The sequence below is a fragment of the Condylura cristata genome, unplaced genomic scaffold (assembly GCF_000260355.1).
Source record: "Condylura cristata isolate star-nosed mole 26May11 unplaced genomic scaffold, ConCri1.0 scaffold00031, whole genome shotgun sequence".
Classification (NCBI taxonomy): domain Eukaryota; kingdom Metazoa; phylum Chordata; class Mammalia; order Eulipotyphla; family Talpidae; genus Condylura; species Condylura cristata.
This window is the reverse complement of record NW_004567132.1, coordinates 25,702,491-25,724,899: the sequence shown is the minus strand read 5'-3', so window position 1 is coordinate 25,724,899 and position 22,409 is coordinate 25,702,491. Positions and strand designations below refer to the sequence as shown.

Sequence of the window (22,409 nt, the reverse complement as noted above, 5' to 3'; positions counted from 1 at the left end):
TTCAGAAACCAAATACTTATATATGGAAATTCTGAGGTTGAATTTTTCTTCCCCATTTCTTATATATCCCATGGAAATCTTCAAAACCAGACTAAAATGATCTATATCCTTAAAATCATTCTCTGAAATATACTCAGTGGTACTTTTTTGATTTTTAATAGCTTGTTTTAGGAATTGGTGACCTAGCTGATGTATCTTAATGCGTGAGATACTTTTCACACTTCTCAACCTTGTAAAACTGAGAGAGGTTTGTTTAATATTTCTGATCTCTGGTAACTGATATCCTTTACTAGTTTTATACCTGTGTTTTTAGGTGAGGTACATCTGCTCAGCTTTGGGTTGCCGCCAGTGGGATAATGATGAGCTGGAACAGGAAGATACCCTGCTTCTGCAGCGAACCCAGAAAACCGTCAGAGCTGTTGGACCTCGTAGCGGCAATGAGAAGTGTGTATTCAGATAATGTTGCTGTTGATACTTAGAAGCACAAAGCCATAATTCACTGGATTTTTCTTATGAAAAATTTCTGAACGATGTGTTGCCCTAAAAGCATACTACCCTTAGAAGAAATTTAGGCACTTAAGTTAAAAAGGCTTTACATCCAGAACTGACCTTTCAAAATTTGCTTTAGGATATGGTAACCAGAAGGAAACCCAGACACTGTCTACAATTAGTTTCATCCAAGATTAATAATATTTCTCAGAGTACACTCCCTGATCAGAATTCTTTGAATGTAGAAAACTGTTAAGGCAGACTTCCTGTGCTTTTTTTTCCAGCTTTGGCCAACAGTTCTCCCTACTATATTGTTTCTTAGTTTGTCCGACTACACCAACTAAAAAACATTATTTTAGTCTAGTTTCTTAAAGTACTTATCTGGTCAAATAACTTTTTGCTTCCTTTTTAAAGTAATGAATTCCTTATGCAAGCTTTTCATTTACATATTTGAGTGCAAAAATGAGTGAATTAGATATGATGTTCCTAAATCACATTTGACTTTTTAAAGCTAGTATTTAAGTTGAAACTTGCCTATGTAGTTAAAAAATTTTTAGATCCCATCTCTTATCATTTGAATGTGAACCAGAGTTTTGGATTTTGTCTAATCTGATGTAATATAAGTCAGCTTCCTGAAATCTGTTCTCTCAAACTCTGTTAAGAATGTATTCTTTCTACATTCACTGGACAGTATGTGGTGCTTTTTATCAAATGGGAGCCTGACTTTCTTTAGCCTAAGTGGATTTTGTTTGTTTCCTTAAGCATTTGAATGCTCAGTCAGTTAGGAATAGTCCTGGTCTGAGATCCTTGTTCTTGAAGTACATATATTTTTAGCACATGCCACAATTCTTAGGTCATTTTATTTCTAAGTGACAAGACATTATATACCAACAGTTAAGTGATTTTTCTATATGTTAATTCAGAGGAAACATTATTGCTGGTACTTCCTACACAAAGACACTAAAACTCTAAAGGTTAAATGACTTGGAGATTTCAGGTAGTAAAGATCCGACTGGGGTTGAGCAGTTGGACCTTCTGGTCTGGTATTCTTGGCACATTGCTTTTCATGCTGTGTTTTACATATAAATCTAAAGTTGATGCATTCAAATTCATGACTTACCTTTTACATTGTCTTATATCTATTCATTTCTCTGCATTCGAATAAAATGTACCCAGACTTTGAGGTCAGTCAGACTGCATTCTGCCTCACTTTAAGATGAGTTAATGTGCTCTAAAAAATATTGTTCTGATTTGGAAATATGAACATTTGTTAATTTTTGAGAATTTATAGCTTAGCTATGTCAGTTCACATACTCCGAGCAATTGTTACTAATAGGTCAGGACAAAGGTGTGCCCTCTTGTGGCATAAATCTGCAGAGTACTTTCTAAAAGGTTGTTTTGAGTTCTTTATCTTGTCACAAGCTTTTAGTGTTTGCTTCTTCAGCCTAGAAGAGTTCTTTATTATTTGGTCCCTTTATTTAAAATGTAAAATTCTAAAACACACCTTTGTAAATTTAAGGTGGAATTTCAGTGTTGGCCACTTTGAACTTCGGTATATTCCAGACATGGAAACTAGAGTCGGATTTATTGAAAGTACCTTAAAACCCAGTGGGAACAAAGAAGAGTCTAAAATTATCTCAGATGTGGAAGAACAGGAAGCTGCCACGATGGATACAGTGATAAAGGTCTCAGTTGCTGATTGGAAAGTTATGGCATTTAATAAGAAAGGAGGACATCTGGAATGGGAATACCAGGTACCTATAACCACTAAGAATCTCAGTTGGATTAAAATTATTGGATAGAGGGAAATGACTGCCATTTGGAATTCTCAGCTTGTTTTTCTATGCTTTAAAAAATGTGGTTTTATGCCTGTTGAATGGCTTTTATTAAAAAAAAAACATTAATTGGTATAGCCAATTAATTTTTTTTAATTTAAAAATAAAACTACCATATGACATAGGAATCCATCCACATCTCAAAGAAGTAACAGTACCTCTGTGTTTATTACAGTATTAGTCACAAAAGCCAAGATAAGGAATTAGTCTAAGTGTCTACCAGTGGGTAATGGTTGCAGAAAACATGTTGTATTAGTGAGCCTCTAAAAGGGAAAGCCTGTCATTTACCAAAACACATAGGAACCTGGAGGACATTATGCTAAATGAAATAAACTAAGCCTAGGAAGCTAAAGTTTGAACCATCGCTCTTAAAAGAGGAGTCTGAAAAAGTTGAGCTTATAAAAACATAGAGTGGAATAATGGCTGCCAGAGGCTGGGTGGGAGAAGTAAGAAAATGTTAACAACAGGGTATAAAGTTTGGGTTCTGCAGGATGAAGTTCTAGAAATGTTATGTACAAAATGTTGACTATGGTTAACAATACTGTAGTGTACACATGAAATATTCTAAAAGAGTAGACCTTTAACTTTTCTTCCTAGATTTATTGATGTATAATTGCAAAAGCTGTATATATTTTAGATGTCCAGTGTGGTGATTTGTACTTACACATGGTGAAATGAAGAAAATGGATCTGAAATGTTCTCACCACACATAAAAGCAATTACAATGTGAGGTGATGGATATGTTAACTAGCTATAGCAAAACATCACACTGTATACTTGATATACACATTTTTGTGTATCTATATCCAATACAATTGGAAAAGTTAAAATTAAAAAAGAAATGTGTGATTTTAAATGGTATTTTAGGAGTTTAAGCTATGTAAAAACTCCTTAAAAGTATTTAAAATCTTCTCCATTTTTGTCTAGTTTTGTACTCCAATTGCATCTGCCTGGTTGGTCAAGGATGGCAAAGTCATTCCCATCAGTCTTTTTGATGACACGAGTTATACATCTAATGATGAGGTTTTAGAAGATGAAGAAGACATTGTAGAAGCTGCCCGAGGAGCCACAGAGAACAGCGTTTACTTGGGTGAGTAGCTGTTCCTACCTGTGACAGTACACATGGACATCTGGATTGTATTTCCACATTGTTCCTTTATACTTCAGGCATGCGCCTAGTGGTGTTATTTCCCAAGTATGTTCTCAGACTTGGATTATACTTAAGATACAGCCTTTGAGTTTCATTCCTGATCATTTCCCATTTATCTAGTTCTGAAACTTTACATTATGACAGCATGTTCTTTTTCTCTGCTACCTATATTAGAAATGTTGCCATTATATGACATGATTTTAAATTACTTAAATATTCCCAAAATCTAAAACTATCTACATTAGCTTTGCATCTGTCTCTGTCTGCCCTTCCCTTGAAGATTGTTTACTTTGCACCTATGCATTTATACAACTTATTTGGAAAGATAAAAACAAAACTTTGTTGTGTTTCTGGGTAATTGAAAACATTTTGAAAACCTTCTAATTACTTCAACTAGTTTTGGTGGTCAAATATCATAAATTCCTCTAAGTTCTTTTATAGTGTTACCCCTCAAGCTCAGTAAAATTCAAGAATTCAAAAGAACATGTGTGATGATGGTATTTAACAATTAGCATTATCTTTGAAATTATAGGTGTTTACATTTCCTCATGGAGAAAATTCATCTAAGCTATATTTCATTAGAGTGCAGTGACTTGTTTATGACTTTTAAAAAAGATTTATTTATTCATACAAGAACTGGGGTACAGACTACAGGTGCAGGCTGAAGGTGGGGGTGGTGAGAAGATTCACCAGAGTGAAGGTGGGGGTAATGAGAGGATTCACCAGAGTAGAGAGAAAGACAGACCTGCTGAAATACACTGCTGAGGGGAGCAGTGGGAGGTCAGGATGTTTGCCATGCTATGTGGGTCACCTCCCTGGCTGGGGATCAAACTCATGCTGCAGTGGCTGTGGATTGCTTCATGGTGCTGCGCTTTAACCAGTTGCACCACCCAGGGAGGGCCCTCTTTATGAATTTTCTACTGAAAGTTTGCCAGTAATTTCTGAAAATGTGCTATTATTTGGTGAGAAATAGTGTGAACTTGTGTTTTAACTTTTCTTTTTTGGTCAAATAATCTTTGTGTCAAATTTGAGTGTTTCAGGTGTGATTCTTTGCAAAGAGTTATGTAGCAATATAACTAATTAAATTTACCTTTATTAAATAAAAATGAACCTTTTTGAAAAAAAGTCAAGATGCTTGATTCTAAACTTAAATAATAATGTTCTGATTGATTTAGGAATGTACAGAGGGCAGCTGTATCTACAGTCATCAGTCAGAATTTCAGAAAAGTTTCCTACAAATCCCAAGGCCTTAGAATCTGTTAATAACGAAAATTCAATTATTCCTTTGCCAACAATCAAATGGAAACCCTTAATTCGTAAGTGAATTATAAACTTTTGTAAAGATTATTAGGGTGTTCAGAAACTTAATCCTGACTGTCTTTATTGTAGTTTTGAATACTAGAGACTACAGGTATTATATGCTCTATTTTTTGATAAACTTGGAAGATATTGCAGATGTTAATGAATTTTAATGTTCATTTGAAACCATGATTTTATTGAAGGAGCAATTGTTTCTTTGGAATACATTGATAAAATATTTCTCTACATATCTTAGACAAACTCTTAACCACTCACAACTAAGCCTATCATTTAACATATTGATATGAAGACTATTTATGAAAAATTTGGTTTTCCCATCTTATTCTTTGAGACTTGATTTTAAGTAATTGCCACTGATTCCTTCAGTTATCTTTCTATGACTTGTATATGTTTTTTTAATCACATATGCCATATTATAATGACTTAAGTACTCATCTCCTGTACAATACTGTGATTTTCAAGCGAAAGAGCCTTGAGCCATTTATCTGACTTACCTGTTATTTGGATACCTGTTATTTGAATGAATGAAGTACATGCATTTTCATTAAAGTTAGAGCAGTTAATTTTTACTGTTTTGTTTTAGATTCTCCTTCCAGAACTCCTGTCTTAGTTGGGTCTGATGAATTTGACAAATGTCTTAGTAACGATAAGTTTTCTCATGAAGAATATAGTAACGGTGCACTTTCAATCCTGCAGTATCCATATGGTAAGTGTGATCACTCTTAGATTGAAAATGCTGGGTTTTATTTGTCTGTTTATTATTTTGAACTTAATATTTGAATGAAAGATAGTCAATTGGATGGTAGAAAATAAAATATCTTGGCAGACACTGTTGTGACTAGTGACCCAGGGCAGCAAGCTCCAAGATCAAATTGCCAAAGTTCAAATCCCAGTTTTGCTGCATCTCAGGCAGGGTACTTCTAACGGCCCTGTGCTTCTGCTTCTTTATTTAGAATCAAGAATAGTAACTCTAATATCTGCCAAGTTATTGTGAGATAGTCCTATCAGGTCTAAATAAGTTAATGAACATATAGGCTTAATTAGCACTTTGCTTGACAAATAGTGTGCAGTAAGCAATATTCATGTTATTAGCTCTCATTTAATTCTCGTGTATGTGATATAATCTTGGCTGTATAATTAGAAAAGTAGATTTTCCACATAGAACTACATGAAAATACTATAAATGAAGGTATTTTAATTTTGTCCTCCAACAGGGAAAATAGGTATAAAAGTAGTTATGCAAAATTCAAGTTGATAAAAAGCCCATGGCTTTGAACTAGAAATAGCAGTCTTTTACCAATGTACAAGGTAAGAGTGAATCGTCTAATATGCCCATGTGGTGTAGAAGACAAGAAAGGCTGCTTTTTTTTTTTTTTTTTTTAAGATTTATTTATTTATTCGTACAGAACTAGGGTACAGGCCAGAGATGCGGAGGGTGAGAGGATTCACCAGAGACAGAGCGGGAAGCAGAACAGGCAGATCGACGAAGTACACTGCTGAGGGGAACAGCGGGCGAGTCAGGAGAGGTCTGCCGCGCCATGTGGTCACCTCCGGGGCAGGCGGGGATCGAACTCATGCGGAAGTGGCTTTAGTTTCTCAGTGCTGTGCTTTAACCCGCTGCGCCACCAGGGAGGGCCGAAAGGCTGCTTTTAAGGACAAACTCATTTGACAGCTGAAATGAAGAACATGATGGAGATATTTTTTCCCCAGCTTCTGAAGAGTGATTAATAGTAAAATTGGTATTTAGTTGATGCTTAGTGCAAGGAAAGTTTAAAGTCCTTAAAGGAAGTTTTAGTATTGCCTGATTCTTTATTGCATTTAAAGTGCTGAATTATTAATGTAGTAAATGGGGTCACCCTGAAGTTGTTTTTCTATTTTTTTCCTATTTTTAAAAATTTATTTATGCATACAGAACTGGGGCACAAGCCAGAGGTGTGCAGGGGTGGTGAGAGGATTCACCAGAGGCTGAGTGGGGAGCAGAGCAGACAGACTGATGAAGTACACTGCTGCGGGGAGCAGTGGGCTGGTCAGCAGAGGTCTGCCGTGCCATGTGGGTCATCTCCGGGGTGAGGATCGAACCTGCACTGAGGCAGCTGCTGCTCGTTGCAGTGCTGCATCCTAACCTTTTGCACCACCAGGGAGGGCCTGTTTTTCTATTTTTATTATTCAATATAAATAAAATTCATGATGCTTATGGAATAAAGGAAAATACATTTGTGTGGCAAATAAAAAGGTAAATGAAAGTAATGAAATGCGTTGAGGAAGACATGAAACTTTAAGAAAGGAAATTAGTGTTATAGGCATAGGAAAATAGGTAATTTTGAACAGTTAAAGGTGGATCTACATGGTTTGTCTTTGGAGGAAAAAAAAAAACCTTTCAATGTTTGCTTTCCAAGATAATGGTTACTATCTCCCATACTACAAGAGGGAAAGGAGCAAACGGAGCACCCAGATCACCGTCAGATTTCTCGAAAACCCCAGTTACAACAAGAACATCCGCAAAAAGGATCCGGTTCTTCTCTTACACTGGTGGAAAGAAATAGTTGGAACTATTCTTTTTTGTATTGTAGCAACAACTTTTATTGTACGCAAACTTTTCCACCCTCATCCTCACAGAGTAAGATGTTTTTCAGAATCTAATTTATTTCCGAGTTGGGTGTATAGAAAATGTATTGCATGTACGTGGTGGGTGGCAGAAAGTCTGTTGCCTACACCTTTTTTCCACTTCCTTACCCTCCTCAACCCACAGCAGTCTGGTCTCCACCAGACATTCCACTTTCTTTTGTCAAGGGAATCATTGTGTGTGTATTATGTGTCCTTATAATACCTACACTTTTTTCAGTGTTTTAAATTTATTTTTCAATGTTATTTCTTTGCTTATCATTCTTAGCTCACTTCAGTTCATCTTTGTTCTGTTAGTAATTTTTGCCCCCTCCCCTCCATTAACAGCAAAGGAAGGAATCTGAAACTCAGTGTCAAACTGAAAGTAAATATGATTCTGTAAGTGGAGAAGCCAGTGACAGCATCTGTAGTGACATAAAAAATTCCGGATATGTGTCCCGGTAAGTCATATTATGTTATAGTTTCTGGTAGAAACTGAATCAAAGAAGAAATGGCCTCTAGACTAAGTCCTATTTATTTATTAATATGTGAATATCTAGGTAAATAAAATAGACTTAGCCTTCAAATAACTCAAGTTTTCTCAAAGTGATTCATACCCTAAGGGAGATATAAGTAGGTTGTTATAGTTTAACACTTCAAATTCCAAATTAAGTTCTTAATTTGGATACCTTAGTGAGAGTTTACTAGGCACTAAACTTGGCATTGGTAGTACTAATAATTATTGTGTCAGTAGATCTCCAGGTGCAATTTAATACTCAATTATTCACTTCTTTATTCTCTCTAGAATAGTAAATAGAAAAATTAGGGGAAATAAGCCAGTAGAATAGAATATTTTTAAAATCAGAAGAGGAAATTGGATTGTTTAAAACTGAGGCAATGCAGATAATTTGAAAGTAACATAAAAGTCAGTAGTCTATCCGACGTACAGATTTTAAAGCCTCATGAAACAGGAAATGGTGTTGTGCTTTATTTTTCATATTACATGGATTATTGCTCCTTTTCCCCTTTGTTTTGATACCTTCTTGGTAAAAGGAGAAGATAGAGAATGTTACTGCTCAATATGTAGGGTAATGACTTTACAATAGAAGAAGTTGACAATTAGAGCTAAAATGTGTGGTATTTTGTGTAATATTTTGATTTCCTGTGGACTTAATTGATCAAAGCTATATTTAACATCGTCAAGCTTTTGTTTATAGCTTAATTTTTATCACTGCTATTTCTTACTCTATTGTCAAAAACTGAGAATTAGCTGTAGTCAACTTCTTTACATCCATTAGTTTCCCAGCACAATAGGTGATAACAAATGGGAAGGGTTTGAATACCATTGCTAGTTGAGATGCTGACTAGTACATCAGTGGTGGGGAGGCCAGCAGGTGGCGAGAGAGGGACCAGCAACTGCCACCCACTCCTGAGGGCCTCTGTTGGTTGGTCATTCACCTTTTACTCTGAATGACTGCAGGACACATTTTTATTTTGAGGAGAAATATAAAAATACTAGGCTTATTTTGGAGTTTAAAGTCTATAGGGAATGATAAATACAGAATTAAACATAATCATACAAGAAAAAGCCATGAATTAAGTGACTCTGTTGTGATGATTCAAGATGTCATGAATGAGGTCACATTTTAACTGAACCTTAAGTTATAAGTAAGATTTAGACAGATATGGTGATGGGGAGCAGCAGTAACATGTGATTTATATGTCAGTCTGTCATGGAAGGAATTGGAATATGTACTTTATCATAGAATTCAGCTTACTTTTCCTTTAATTTTATTCAATATAAAGAGCACAGCTAATTGTTCTTAAAATAGGAGCTCTGTAATAATACCTAATGTTAAATTAGGTGCTTATTATGTTGTAGGCATAGTGTTCCAGAGTATGAACTCTGGATTCAAGCTTGGATGAAAGTCCCAACTTTATAATTTATCAGCTGGGACCTTAAGCAAGGGAATAGTTACATGTCTGGTCTGTAATCATAAGTAAGATGTTTCACTTTCAGAAGACACATTCATTTTCATAAGTGTTTTTCCTTAATATAGGAAGATAATTAATTCAGTTGGCCCTTTAGAAGTAGGACATGAACTTCATGGGTTTTTGCTGTTGAGATAGATTCAGACTGAAGTATCTTGGCTAGCTATTTTTAGACAGATTATTACTCTTCATTTTCTGTGAAAATAATTGGCCCATGGAGGGTTGGGATCTGTTGCTTCTCCTTCTTAACTCCATCTTCTAACCAACTGAGCCAACTAATAAAGTAATATGGGTACAGTCATCAACTTAGCCTCAGAAAGGGCATCAACAGTAGTCTAATTCAGATCTTTCCCTTATGGCTGAAAGACTAACTTCCACGGCATGCATCATGCATTCATTCATGTGTTGTTCCACAGACATTGGTTAGACCTTGTTTGCTAGGGGAGCCCAGGGTCTGGAAATGCACAGAGAAACAAGAATGTTTTTCTGCATTCAAGGCTCCCACCCTTCAGTGGCAGTGGGAAAGAGTGCGCTGCATGCATAACTGCGTGGAGATTAAGTTTAAATATTTCAGTAGCTGCATGCAAATTGCTATAAGAAAATTAAAAAGGTGTTTGAGAAGGCTTTGTGGAGGTGGTGAGATGAACAGAAGGAAGAATAGTTAACTTGTTAAGTACAACATAGTCATTCTACAGAGCAAGTGGTAGAAATCAAGTCTTCAGAGTTGTGAGAAAGCCTGATGCAAGTTGACTGGAATAGACAGTGCAGAGCAGTGAGGTCAGACCTCCAGAGCGAGCCTGGCTAGAGTGTGGAGGTCCATCTGTACTTGACAGGTGGCAAGTTAGCTTCAGTCTGAGTACCTTCCGTGATCAGCATGCTGGCTTGTGAGGCAACGAGCCAATTTCAAATACCTTTGGCTTCTAGGAAGAGTTCTGGCTAAAAAAAAAAAGTACTGATTAAATATTCTAAAAATTTTATAGGCACCGAGAGAAGATTAAAATACATTATCTAATTGAGTATAAAATGCCATGGGATTGGCACAAAAGGTTAGAAAATTAATGATAGAATATTCTGGTAGATGGTGAAAAGTACTAGGTAGACCAGGTTAGTGGTACAGTTGCTCTAAGGACAGATGGCTTTCATTTAAGCAGGAACTTGTTGATTTTTTAAATATTTCTTAGGGGAAAATTAGAATATGTTTGCTGTATATATGTAAACAGAAGAATGTTATTAACATTTAAACTATACTCTTAAAGTTCTGAGATATATTGAATTTATATGTTTTATATATAACATAAGATAGAACTGATTATTACCTTACTACAAAGTGCTTGACAGTTTGCACACTTTTAAAAATCACCTCTTTAATTTTTTTGAAGCTATCTAACAGATTTTGAACCAGTTCAATGCATGGGTCGTGGTGGGTTTGGAGTTGTCTTTGAAGCTAGAAACAAAGTAGATGACTGCAATTACGCTATCAAGAGAATCCGTCTCCCCAACAGGTAATGGATGGTACTTGAGCAAACTTGGAGTTAGTACTGTCTTCTCCAGTCTCACCGGCAACATGTTCTTCTTGCCATCTAACTCCATAGAGAGGATAGAAAACCTAGTCTCTGGCCTTCAGAATTCTTAAGTTCCAGGTGCTATCAAGTAACATGCTTTCTGATCTCTTTTGGCTTCTTTACATATACTTTAAGAATCTGTACTTGATTTTGATTCGTAACAATTTAGGACTTGCTTGTAGTGAATTATAACATCTTTAGATTTTAATACATATGGTCATTTAAAATAACTTGCATGTAGGAATATAACGGACCAGGCGAGAAAATAATAATAATGAACAGTTATATACCAGAGATAGTTTATGAGGGTGGAGTGGGGAATGGGATCAAAAACAAGGGGGTAGGGGGAAATGCACTGGACTTTGGTGATGGCACACGGGTGAATTGGTGATGGGAAGCCCAAGGGGATTACAACTGAGATGGAAAAATGCATAAAATGATGTAAAAACAAACTATTATTTTAAAAAATAACTTGCATGTATTGTGAACAATAAGGAAAAGTATTAAAACGAAAACCATTCTGTCTTCTCTACCCAATAGTAACACTACTCACTTTTAGGGTACCTATCTTTTGATTTTGTTTTTCCTGGTCATAAATTTACCTGTTAGTTATCAGTAAAGTATAATATTATCTATTGCTTACTTTGTTATATATGATTTTTTTATATTAAGAGTATTTTATTAGAGTGCTAAAATACTTTGAAAATTAAGAGCTATCACTTTATACTCATGCAATATTTTAACTGTTTCTTATTGTTAAACATTTAAATTTTCAATTTATTCCACTTAAAAATAACTTTGCATTACTTCTCAGCCTTTTCTTTAAGATCATATATAAAAATAACTTTGCAGTGTTCATCTTTTGTATAGGTTTTTTTTTTTTTAATGACACTTGTTTTCTCAGGCTACATTACTGTTTCTAGCTCAGAACTGAGTGATGATTAAGATGATGAGATTTCAGAGTACCTTTTCATTTATGTAGAAGGTCTTTTTAGACTCTTGGGTAAATGTACAGTAATTGCTGAGCTATCCATCTAACTGGTAGTTAAATGTTCTGACCAACAGATAGGGACACAGGAGCGGGCTGGTTTGAGAGCTGTGGGAGATTTCTTTTTTTGGTATATAATTTTTGAGGCTTTTAAGTAGTCATATGTGCGAGACACTAGAGGGGATATAAAATTTAACCAAGCTTCTGCCCTCAAGACCTTTTTGTTGTGTTTGTGTGTGTTACATATAGCTTTTGTGTGTGTGTATTCAAATAATAATGTAAGAAAAATTGTGACCCATGGCTTAGCTTAATAAAATAGCTTGCTTGAAGAAAGTATAGTGGGTGTTCCAAGAGTAGCCCATCCCTCAGTAGACAGATGGGGGATGGGGGGTTATCAATGGCCTGAGCAAGGGCGAGTGCCCCAGCATGGGTATAGCAGAGGCCTAGGATGATGGAATATGGAAGAGAAGTGGATTGCAACACCTTAAAGCCAAGCAAACGAATTTGGATTTTATCTCTTAGATAAGTGGGTCTTTGAACTCAATAATGACCTTGTCAAAGTAGAGGTGGCTCTGGAGATAGTGTGGGCCTCCAGAGAAGAAAGGGTAAGGAAAGAATGTTCAATAGATTTTTGTTTTTGCAAAAGTTGTCCTAAGACATAGAATATCAGTGTGGCAGTAACGAGGACAGATGAAAAAGGAATACAGGCAAAGGACTCAAAAGGAGGAACTGCTAGGATTTCATGACAGACTATGGAGTCCCAGAAGGTGAAGAATTTTTAAAAATTTCAAGAACTCCCAGAGAGTGTAGAAGGGAAAAATAGAGTGGCTGATCTCCTGAGGAGAGAATTGGATAGAACTTGTAAATATTATGTTGTTTCAGGTGATGGTGGGATCCCTAGAAATGGGAGATTAGCTCCTTCAGAAAGGTGGCAGGGCTCTCTCTGGTGGTGCAACAGGTTAGGATACAGCACTGCAAGCTAGCTGCAGCCACTTCAGTGTGAGTTTGACCCCCGGCCCCAGAGGTGCCCACATGGTGCAGCAGACTTCTCCTATCTTGCCTGCTGCTCCCCTCAGCAGTACTTCATCAATCTGCCTGTTCTACTCACCACTCTGTCTCTGGATAATCCTCTCACCACCCCTGCACCTCTGGCTTGTACCCCAGTTCTGTATGCATAAATAAATCTTTAAAAAAAAGGTGGCAAAGCATGAGTTCCAGTCTAGAAGTTTTTAACCACCTTGTCTGTGATATTCTGTATGTCAGGATTCATTTAAATAGGCAAGCAGTCAAGCATGCTCTTTGGATTGTAATATGTACACTGTTGGCTTGTGGCTCTCCATCTGTCCATCTCTAGCTCAGCACCATCAGCCACAATGCTGAGCTCTGTTCTAAACACATCCACTTCCTATGGATAAGCAAACACTGAGCAGTCCTTTTTTAAGAGTGTGTGGTCATGTGTTTTTAGTCAGTTAAAAAACCTTCATTTGGATGAGGCAAAGGTAATGATAGGTATGTCTGTAGCACTTAACTCTAGAAGAATAAAAAGTACTAAAATACATGTTTTTTTTTTAATGGCTAACTCATCTGGTTGTTTTTTTTTTTAGGCTCACAGGAAAATTTTAGTGTATTATTTTTCGCTATTGGTTCTGATTAATTCTTCAGGTCAGAGAAGCCTTCAGTGTTTTTTTCTATTTTAGGGAGTTGGCCCGGGAAAAGGTAATGAGAGAAGTTAAAGCCTTAGCTAAGCTTGAACACCCAGGAATTGTTAGATACTTCAATGCTTGGTTGGAAGCACCACCAGAAAAGTGGCAAGAAAAAATGGATGAAATCTGGCTAAAAGATGAAAGGTAACATTATTAAACATCAATTTAAAAGCTAGTATTTTCTTTCAGGCTCATTTTTGTTTTTCAAACAAACTATTTCTATATATTTAGAGATGCTTGTTTAAAAAAGAAAAATAGCAGTTTCTGTCTCCAGGTTTTAGAGTGTTCTTTAGCCACTTATTAAGTGACAGTTGATCTAGTTTTTACAACATGATTTTTGTTCTTTTATCCCCTGAACATGAATTTTTGAAATTATTGAATAATTTAATAATTCAAAATAATCTCTTGAATTATAATTCACCAAGCGATTTACAATGGCTTTTCTCAATTAGAAATAATGTCTACTTTGTGTCTCCATCTTAACTTTTTACTTGGTTTCTTCATTCGCCGTTTTATCACTCCTTCTGAAAGAGTCTTTAAGTTATATCCAGTTAAAAGTAACATAAACCTAGGCAACTTGAAGATAATTCCCACATTAAATATTCAATACCATAGAAAGGAAGGCCCTTTGAAAACTACCAAATGACAACACTCTAACTGGAGTATACATACTGCCTAAAATTGCCTACCTCCAGCTGAGGGTCCTTGTGGTGGTGACATTTTCCTAGACTTGGCCACGAGCCAAACAGTGAAAGAAGGACCAAGAGAAGTGGCTCCTGGCCTCAAGGCCCCATAAGCCATGTGCCATTTGCGCAAAGGTCTTGGCTGCTCTGGTGTTTATTAAGCTTCAGATTAAGGTTTTGAAGGCATAGGCGGGAGCTGGTGTTCTTTGTGTCATAGAGCATGTTCTAATCTGGGCCGTATGTTGACACCGGTAGGTGGCTTTGTTGTTGAAGCTTTTAAGCCAGAGAGTTTTGTGTGCACCATTTCATCAGCACATAGTCGTCTCACCCACTTCCTTTGCATCTCTGCCACTTGCAGCACAGACTGGCCGGTCAGCTCTCCTAGTCCAATGGATGCACCCTCCGTTAAAATACGCAGAATGGATCCTTTCTCTACAAAGGAACATATTGAAATCATAGCTCCTTCACCACGAAGAAGCAGGTCTTTCTCTGTAGGGATTTCCTGTGGCCAGACAAGCTCATCCGAGAGCCAGTTCTCTCCGCTGGAATTTTCCGATACAGACCATGGAGATGTCAGTGAGTCAGTGGGGGGCGCATGTAATCTCCCTGACAGCTGCCTCGCGGACTGTGATGTGGAAGACGGGACCCTTGACGGCAATGATGAGGGTCACTCCTTTGAACTTTGTCCTTCTGAAGCCTCTCCTTTTGTAAGGGAGAGAACCTCATCTTCTATAGTATTTGAAGATTCTGGCTGTGATAATGCATCCAGTAAAGAAGAACTCAAAACTAACCGACTGCGTATTGGCAGCCATTATGCTAATAAACTCACTGCTCTCAAGCATTCCACTAGCAAATCTTCTTCCGAACCAACTTTGTCTATTTCTCCTCCAAGACCAACCACTTTAAGTTTAGATCTCACTAAAAACACGGCAGAGAAACTCCAGCCCAGTTCCCCGAAGGTCTATCTTTACATTCAGATGCAGCTGTGCAGAAAGGAAAACCTCAAAGACTGGATGAACAGCCGCTGCACCATAGACGAGCGCGAGAGGAGCGTGTGTCTGCACATCTTCCTGCAGATCGCCGAGGCCGTGGAGTTTTTGCACAGCAAAGGACTCATGCATAGGGACCTCAAGGTCTGTACCTGCGGCCCACCACCAGGTCTCAGTCTGCACCTGGGATGGTGAGCAGTGCTTGTCCTAGGCAGTCTCTCACTGAAGTGTTTCCCAGTGAAGGAGCAGAGGTCTAGGAAAGTAGCTGGAGGCTGTGGCAAAAATGGGAGGTCTCATGTTTGAGAACTTTAGGCAGATCACGCACTGTCCTTTAGAATGTGTTGCAGGTGCCTTACAGTATAAAGTATTCCCAATCCTAATGAGGAAAAAAAAAAACCTGCCATTAACAGATCTGTCCTATTTTTCTGTGACTTTGAGCAACCCTGACACAGTTCTCTGAAGGCACCGAAGTAGCGGAATGAGGGGGCCCCAAGTGGAGGCAGAGACTTGTTCCTCATTAGCCAGCTCTGAATTGGGGGCAAGTTTCCATACTTTTTGCCCCAATTTCCTGAACTGGTAGTTAGATTTTAGGGAAAGGGGTTAAGAATTTGAATGGAGAAAGATGGTAAATGATTAGTTTGTTGCTCTAAACCCTCTGATTCTATTTTTAATATATGCGGTATTGAATAGGAAGGAATATCCTATTTAATAAGAAGCATAAGCTTCTTATTAAGACATGCAGTTATTTAATTTGACATATTCCGTGGGCTCACCGTAGTCATCATTAATGAATACAGAAATATTTTCCTTATGAGGTAGCTTAAATTTTTGTTACAATGCACTAATTTTAAGTATTTTCACTTTTATTTACTCTAACTACAGACTTCTGTTTCAGGCACCAAAGTAGCTACTTGAGTTATTTTCTTCTTAAATCAACAGCAAGTTTTTAAATCCTTGATTGTATTTTAACAGTTTGGAATAACAGGGATAAGAGATAGAAATACTTTCTATTTTCCAAAATAACTTTATAGAGTTATATATATTCCCCGTGCTTTAGTAATTTTGATGTGGACCCAAGCTGATTGCTAGGAATTATTCTGTGCTGAATATGCAGTTCAGAGATGATTTATTTTGGTTGGAAGGGAGAAGATAAATTCTAGGAGGCCAGATAACCCTAATTTGAGTGAGTGCTAGTTATAATGAATGTTGGCAAATGTTTATCATTTGGTGGACAGCAATTAGCCGAAGTGTACTTAACACTTAACTCAAAATGTCAAATGGCAAGCAATGTAGTTATGTTCCCTAAGAATGCATACCCTTCTGCAGTTTTAAAATGTTAGTTATTGGTGAATATTTGATTAATATTTAAGTGCTGTGTGACGATTTTACCCATGTTTATCTATGTACCAAAAACACTTCAAGAAGAAAACGAATTAATGAATTTTCCCTGGAGTTCTCCCAGCAACTAAATAGGATATTCCTTCCTAAAGATGAATTCTGTGTAAAGATTTCTAGTATGCCAGAAAAACTATCCCCACGATTTCTAGTCCCAGTTTCAAACACTATGCATCCTGTTTCATTGTGGACCAAGTTTGAAGCACAGTGCTAAACCTCTATGCCCTCTCTCCCCTTTTACTATTTTGGTCAATTTCTGTCATTAGTGCTCTCCAGTTCCCAATTCTAGTCTTTTCTTCTCTCCACTCCACCCATACTAGACCTGTCTCAGTTGCTTAAATATTTTTAGTAGTATCCTTGCAGAACTTGATATTTCTCTTTCATGATTCTCTTTATACCCCAGCCACTTATCTTCTGGTTTCCATGAGACAGGGGCTTGCCTGCTTTCTATACCTGTTATGTCCTTAGCACATTCTATATACTCCTGTCATTTCATTTTGAATATTCTGTTGTTTGCAACCTAAAACAGTTATAGCAAATTAGTGAAATGAAAATTTATTGGTTCTGTAACCAAAGTGACTACCATGTCCAGGTAAAGCTTTATCTGGGATCAAGTGATGTGCTTGAACCTGTTTTCTTCCTACCGCCACCTCCCTTTCTGTTTCCATTTTCAGATAGGCTCCCCTTCACACACTCAGGTTAGCTGCCTGCAATTCTCAAGGCATTCCATATTTTAAATCTTTTTGCAGACATTGGCGTAGAGGGTGGGGAGGACAGTATCTCCCCTATTATTGATCAAATGTCCTGGTCTCCTTCTAATTGATATGCCAAGGACACATACCCATTCCTCATCCAGTTTCCTGACCAAGGGCTGAGATTATGCTGTTGGCTTATCTACCTCCTGGGTGCAGCGTCTGAATAATGTGCACATGAACCAACTGTGGGTTGCTGCACAGGTGGGAAGAAGAAAGTCCCCCTAAAGTTAAAAGTATACTTTGGTTGAAGCACAGGGTTGAGGCATAGAGGGGAGGAAATACGAAATTTAAGGCAGCATGATTATCTCATGTCAGGTTATTTGTAGGAGAACAGAAGGTTTTTACTGTAGATTTTGCTCATATGCACTAACTTCACTGCTTGAAGTCAGTATTGTACAGTAGTATTGGAGTCTGGGAACAAAATGTTACTTGGCGATATAGGAAGCCTGATAAAATTGTAACATAAATGGCTTCCATTTTCTTTATTTTAAGGATTATGAATAGTAGTCATAAAGAGAAAGACAGTATATTTCATGCAGGAAATGAGTTTGAGGAGCCAATGAGATATCTGGTTAGGCTTATAAACAGATATAATATATGGGCATGAGAATAGATAACATGAGTTTGTAAATTAAAAGTACTTATTTTCCTTGATACAAACCCAATGATCTGTCTTTGTCATTTATCAAATATTAATGATCAGTGATTAGCAACTACAGGCCACGAAGTGTCCTGAACTCTGGACCCATGGCAGTGCAACAGAAGTCTTGCTCTTAACACACCAAACTGCCTGGATTTGAATCTCTGCTCTACCAGTTACTGAGTGGCTTGTCTTGCACAATTTATTTAACATTTCTGGGCCTCAGTTTTCACATCTGTAGAATGAGGGGATTTGTAGACTCTGTTACATGAGTTAATGATAGTAAACTAAATAGCTTCTGAAGCATTGCAAGTGCTGTATATGTATTTGCTGGTATTACTGTTATCACTATAATCTTGGCTGAAATTTTAAAGAACCTTGCAGGGGGTGGGGTAGGGAAAAAGAGAGAGATTGAAGATTAAATACACTGGATCCAAGAAAATGAGACTCTAAGGCTTTAAATTGATGGTCAGTAAATGCTAGTCCCCTCTGCTTCAGCTTCCCCTTTGTTAACTCAGTACTTCCTAGTACTAAGTAGTTGATTTTATTTTTTATATTAACCCACTTTAAAGAGACACATGTTTGAGAATATCAGTTTTCTTATATATATTTCCTGTAGTCATTTAAATAATCCTCTTCACTTTTTCTCTTTTGCCACACATACCCACCATGCTTTCACCTGTGCTATTTTTTCCAGCCGTCCAATATATTCTTTACCATGGACGACGTGGTCAAGGTTGGGGACTTTGGATTAGTGACCGCAATGGACCAAGACGAGGAAGAGCAGCTGGTACTAACCCCAATGCCAGCATATGCCAGACACACAGGACAAGTGGGCACCAAACTATACATGAGCCCAGAGCAGGTGCGTTTTTTTGTTTCCTTCAGAATTAAAAGTAAATTTTTAGTTTGCAAGTTAGACCGTAACCTCTATTCATGTTCTACTTAAAAGATCAAGTAAAACAAAATCTAAAAATTATGAAAACTAGTAGTTTTAGTACACAGACTTCCCAACTGGGGCAGTTTCCATACTTTGCAATGGGGATGGATTAGGCAAAATATCCACAATACAAAAATACTCACATGCTCACTCTCTGAACCAGAACTTGAGAGCTACCAGAAATGTAGAAGGAGAATTAGATTCTCCCCTCCCAAATTTAATTCCAGTCTGCCTTGTGTGAATGAAGTAGGAACTGTTCTAAGAGCCTGCAAGAGCCAGGGGTACTATACTAAGTTGCCCTTTATAATAATGCACAGACAACTTCCAGAACATACCTACCATGGTAAGAAGTCACGGTAGATAGACTTGGATATGTTGCCCTGTGGGATGCTTAGATGTCTTGAATTTCAAAGATAAAGGAAACATGGTATAAGTGTTTAGAACAAGAAATCAGGTTCCAAAGGAAGAGTTTGTCCTTTAGAGCACTCACCTGCAGAAAAATTAGGCAGCATGTATAATTGCAAAAGAAAATAGCTATGACCCTGAATCTTGTTCTTGGTTATGAAGTTACTCAGGTACAGAGAAACCAGGCATTTTAGATAAGTGAAAATCCAAGGTGTAGGCGTGAATGCATAGTGTACAGCTTTTTGTGTAAAGAAGGGAAAGATAGTTGTGTATTTTATTGTGTTTATTGAAAGAAACTAGAAAAATGTGCAAAAGCGATGGTGATGGGGGCAGTGGGCAGGGAAGTGACTGGGGGCAGCAGATGAGGGAGAGGCAAGAAGGAAACATTTCTTACATTTCTTTTGAGTCGTGTGAGTGTGTAATTCACCTTTGAAACTGATTTTAAAAAGAAAACGGATCTCCCAGTCCTTGTGAATATGGATTCTAAATTGAAACCAAATATAAAACTAATGTAAAATCTAAAATGTGTTCCTCAAAAGAGCTTTATAATTTAAATACAGTCATCGTAAGAAGGTAGGTCTGTAACTTCCATATTAAATTAACAAAGGTCAAGAAATGGAAGTTAATAAGAACAGAGAACGTAAAGATTGTAGAAATTTCTATTGGTGTACCTAAATTCAACAAATAGAATTACCGATATCTTTATTACGCAAATGATAAAAAGAAAACTACAACCAAAGGCTGCAGAAATATGAAACACAAAACAAAATTTAAAGTGATGCCAAAGCAATATGTTATATGAGAGTAAATAAGTGAATATATTTAAATATTCCCATGGAAAGGAAAACTTCAAATTGGGTTAACTTTTTAAAAGAAGCTAAATGAAAAATGTAGTAGACCTTATATATAGTTGGGGTTTGCATATTTATTGGTGAATAAATTCTTATCTCATTTCAAACTTCTAAATGATGGTGTTTTGAAAGCATAGAAATTGGGTCTCTCTGATCACAACGCAGTAAAAGAAAGTATAGTGTTTTGTTTTGCTAGTTGAAATTGAAAAGTAAGAATACTCCTGCCAAGTATTAAAAAAATAATGAAATGAAAAAATATTAAAATTCATAGGAAGCAATCAAAGTTCTATTTGGAGGTAAATTTCTTTGAAGGACTCTCCACAGAAGTACACTACTGCAGAAGTGACTAGTGTCTGCTCAGCAGGAATGTGAGACCCAGCAAGATGCTAAACAATAATGGGTTTGTAATTTCTGTTTGTGATTACCAAGAAATGGAGGGCCTAGTGAGCTTAAATTCTGATACTGGTAAAACAACATTATGGTAGATTTTAAGAGTTTAAATAAAGAAGATAATCCTCTCCAGCAAATTAACCAGGACTGGAGGGGAGCAGCATACCATAAGTTATAATTTACAAAAGATATAACAGAAATTTTAATTTATAAAAAACTTTAATATTTAGTCTATCCCTTGTTACCAAAAGAATCCAGCTGTCTTCAGAAAAATCTATTGGCCTGAGTAATTTAATCTTCCCAGTCAAATGAAGTGGCCACGACCTCTTGATATTAAAATTATATAAAATAACAAAATAATACAAATACATATTTATATCTCGAGGAAACAAGACTGGAAGGAGCGCACAATTTCAGCAGCCATTGCTATTTGAATAGGGCACTTTGAATATTTTGGACTTGGAAATTTTCCAAATTTTCTCCATAGGCATGTGTCAGAATTAATAATAGAGCTTTTAATAGCATTAAAGTTTTTATCACTAGTCATGAGGCTGGAAATACACCTTCACACTTTTAAGTATTGTAAAATAAAAATAGGAATGACTAAATCAAAGGAACTCCATCTGGATAAAGGACTCACTAGATGAGACCATTGCCACCAGATCCCAGCCATGTTTGAAAGGGATGACCCTCTCTCCACTGTCAGGGTCTGTCCTGTTATTCTCCTTATTTTTTTCATTGCATGTTTAACTTTGAAAATTTTTTCCCCTTGGCGCTCCCTGGTGGCGCAGCGGGTTAAAACACAGCATTGAGAAGCTAAAGCCTCTTCCACATGAGTTCGATTCCCACCTGCCCAGGGGGTGACCACATGGTGTGGCAGACCTCTCTTGACCTGCCTGCTGCTCCCCTCAGCAGTGTACTTCAGGATCTGCCTGTTCTGTTCCCCACTCTGTCTCTGGTAAAGCCTCTCACCGTCCCTGAGCCTTTGGCCTGTACCCCAGTTCTGTATGCACAAATAAATAAATCTTTAAAAAAAAGAAAATTTTTTCCCCTTTAAAACATAAGTCATCAGAATAGAGACATAAACTTGTATTTTACTCCATCCCCAACATCTAAAATAATGCATAATATTCAACAGGTATTCATAAAGGTTTGGTAAGTCAATGTGAAACTCAGTAAAAAAAAGAGAAGCACCAGGTAGTCTTGGCCACACTGTGTAGACTGCTGTGTTGATGGCGTTATAACTTGTGACTGATGTGTGCATGCATGCAGTTGTGTGTGTGTACAGGTGTGTGTGGCCAGAGTCCATCTGAAAAAGAGATTGATGACAGTATTTGGTATTGAGGATATTGGAGGAATCTGGATGACACTAGAATATCAAAATTAGCTATAGAAGATGTCATCATAGTTAAAAATGGACAGTCTTAATTCTCTCCTTATTAGTCCTCTGAAGTACTAGCAGTATCACTTTATAAAATGGCCCTTTAGAAAAGGTTCTCCAAATACTTCAGCTGTATGAATTGTTTATGCAAGCCACTGAAGCTGTACTAAAACATTTTGAAATATTATTCTTCTCCCTCCAGGACTAAATGAGCAGAGACCATAGTTATTTTGTTCCTGGTTATATTTACCAAGAGATGTAGGCCTCATCAGTTTAAACTCTGAGAGGGTGTACTATATTCTACCTCTTACAAATTTTATACATGGATCCTTTTTTTTTT

The 22,409-nt window shown here is 37.0% G+C and overlaps 1 protein-coding gene across 2 annotated transcripts in view; it reads left to right on the top strand.

The window, feature by feature from the left end:
- Positions 1–22,409, top strand: part of EIF2AK3 (eukaryotic translation initiation factor 2-alpha kinase 3) — a 58,823-nt gene that overhangs the window by 30,011 nt on the left and 6,403 nt on the right. The window contains exons 4-14 of one of the 2 annotated variants that reach the window (XM_004691619.2): positions 314–444; positions 2,009–2,243; positions 3,252–3,414; positions 4,650–4,790; positions 5,378–5,500; positions 7,191–7,411; positions 7,744–7,856; positions 10,767–10,889; positions 13,635–13,784; positions 14,682–15,456; positions 18,800–18,967. In XM_004691619.2, coding sequence (XP_004691676.1) covers positions 314–444; positions 2,009–2,243; positions 3,252–3,414; positions 4,650–4,790; positions 5,378–5,500; positions 7,191–7,411; positions 7,744–7,856; positions 10,767–10,889; positions 13,635–13,784; positions 14,682–15,456; positions 18,800–18,967 — 2,343 coding nt within the window. The remainder of the gene's footprint in view (positions 1–313; positions 445–2,008; positions 2,244–3,251; positions 3,415–4,649; positions 4,791–5,377; positions 5,501–7,190; positions 7,412–7,743; positions 7,857–10,766; positions 10,890–13,634; positions 13,785–14,681; positions 15,457–18,799; positions 18,968–22,409) is intronic. The other variant, XM_012731596.1, reaches the window with a different exon arrangement.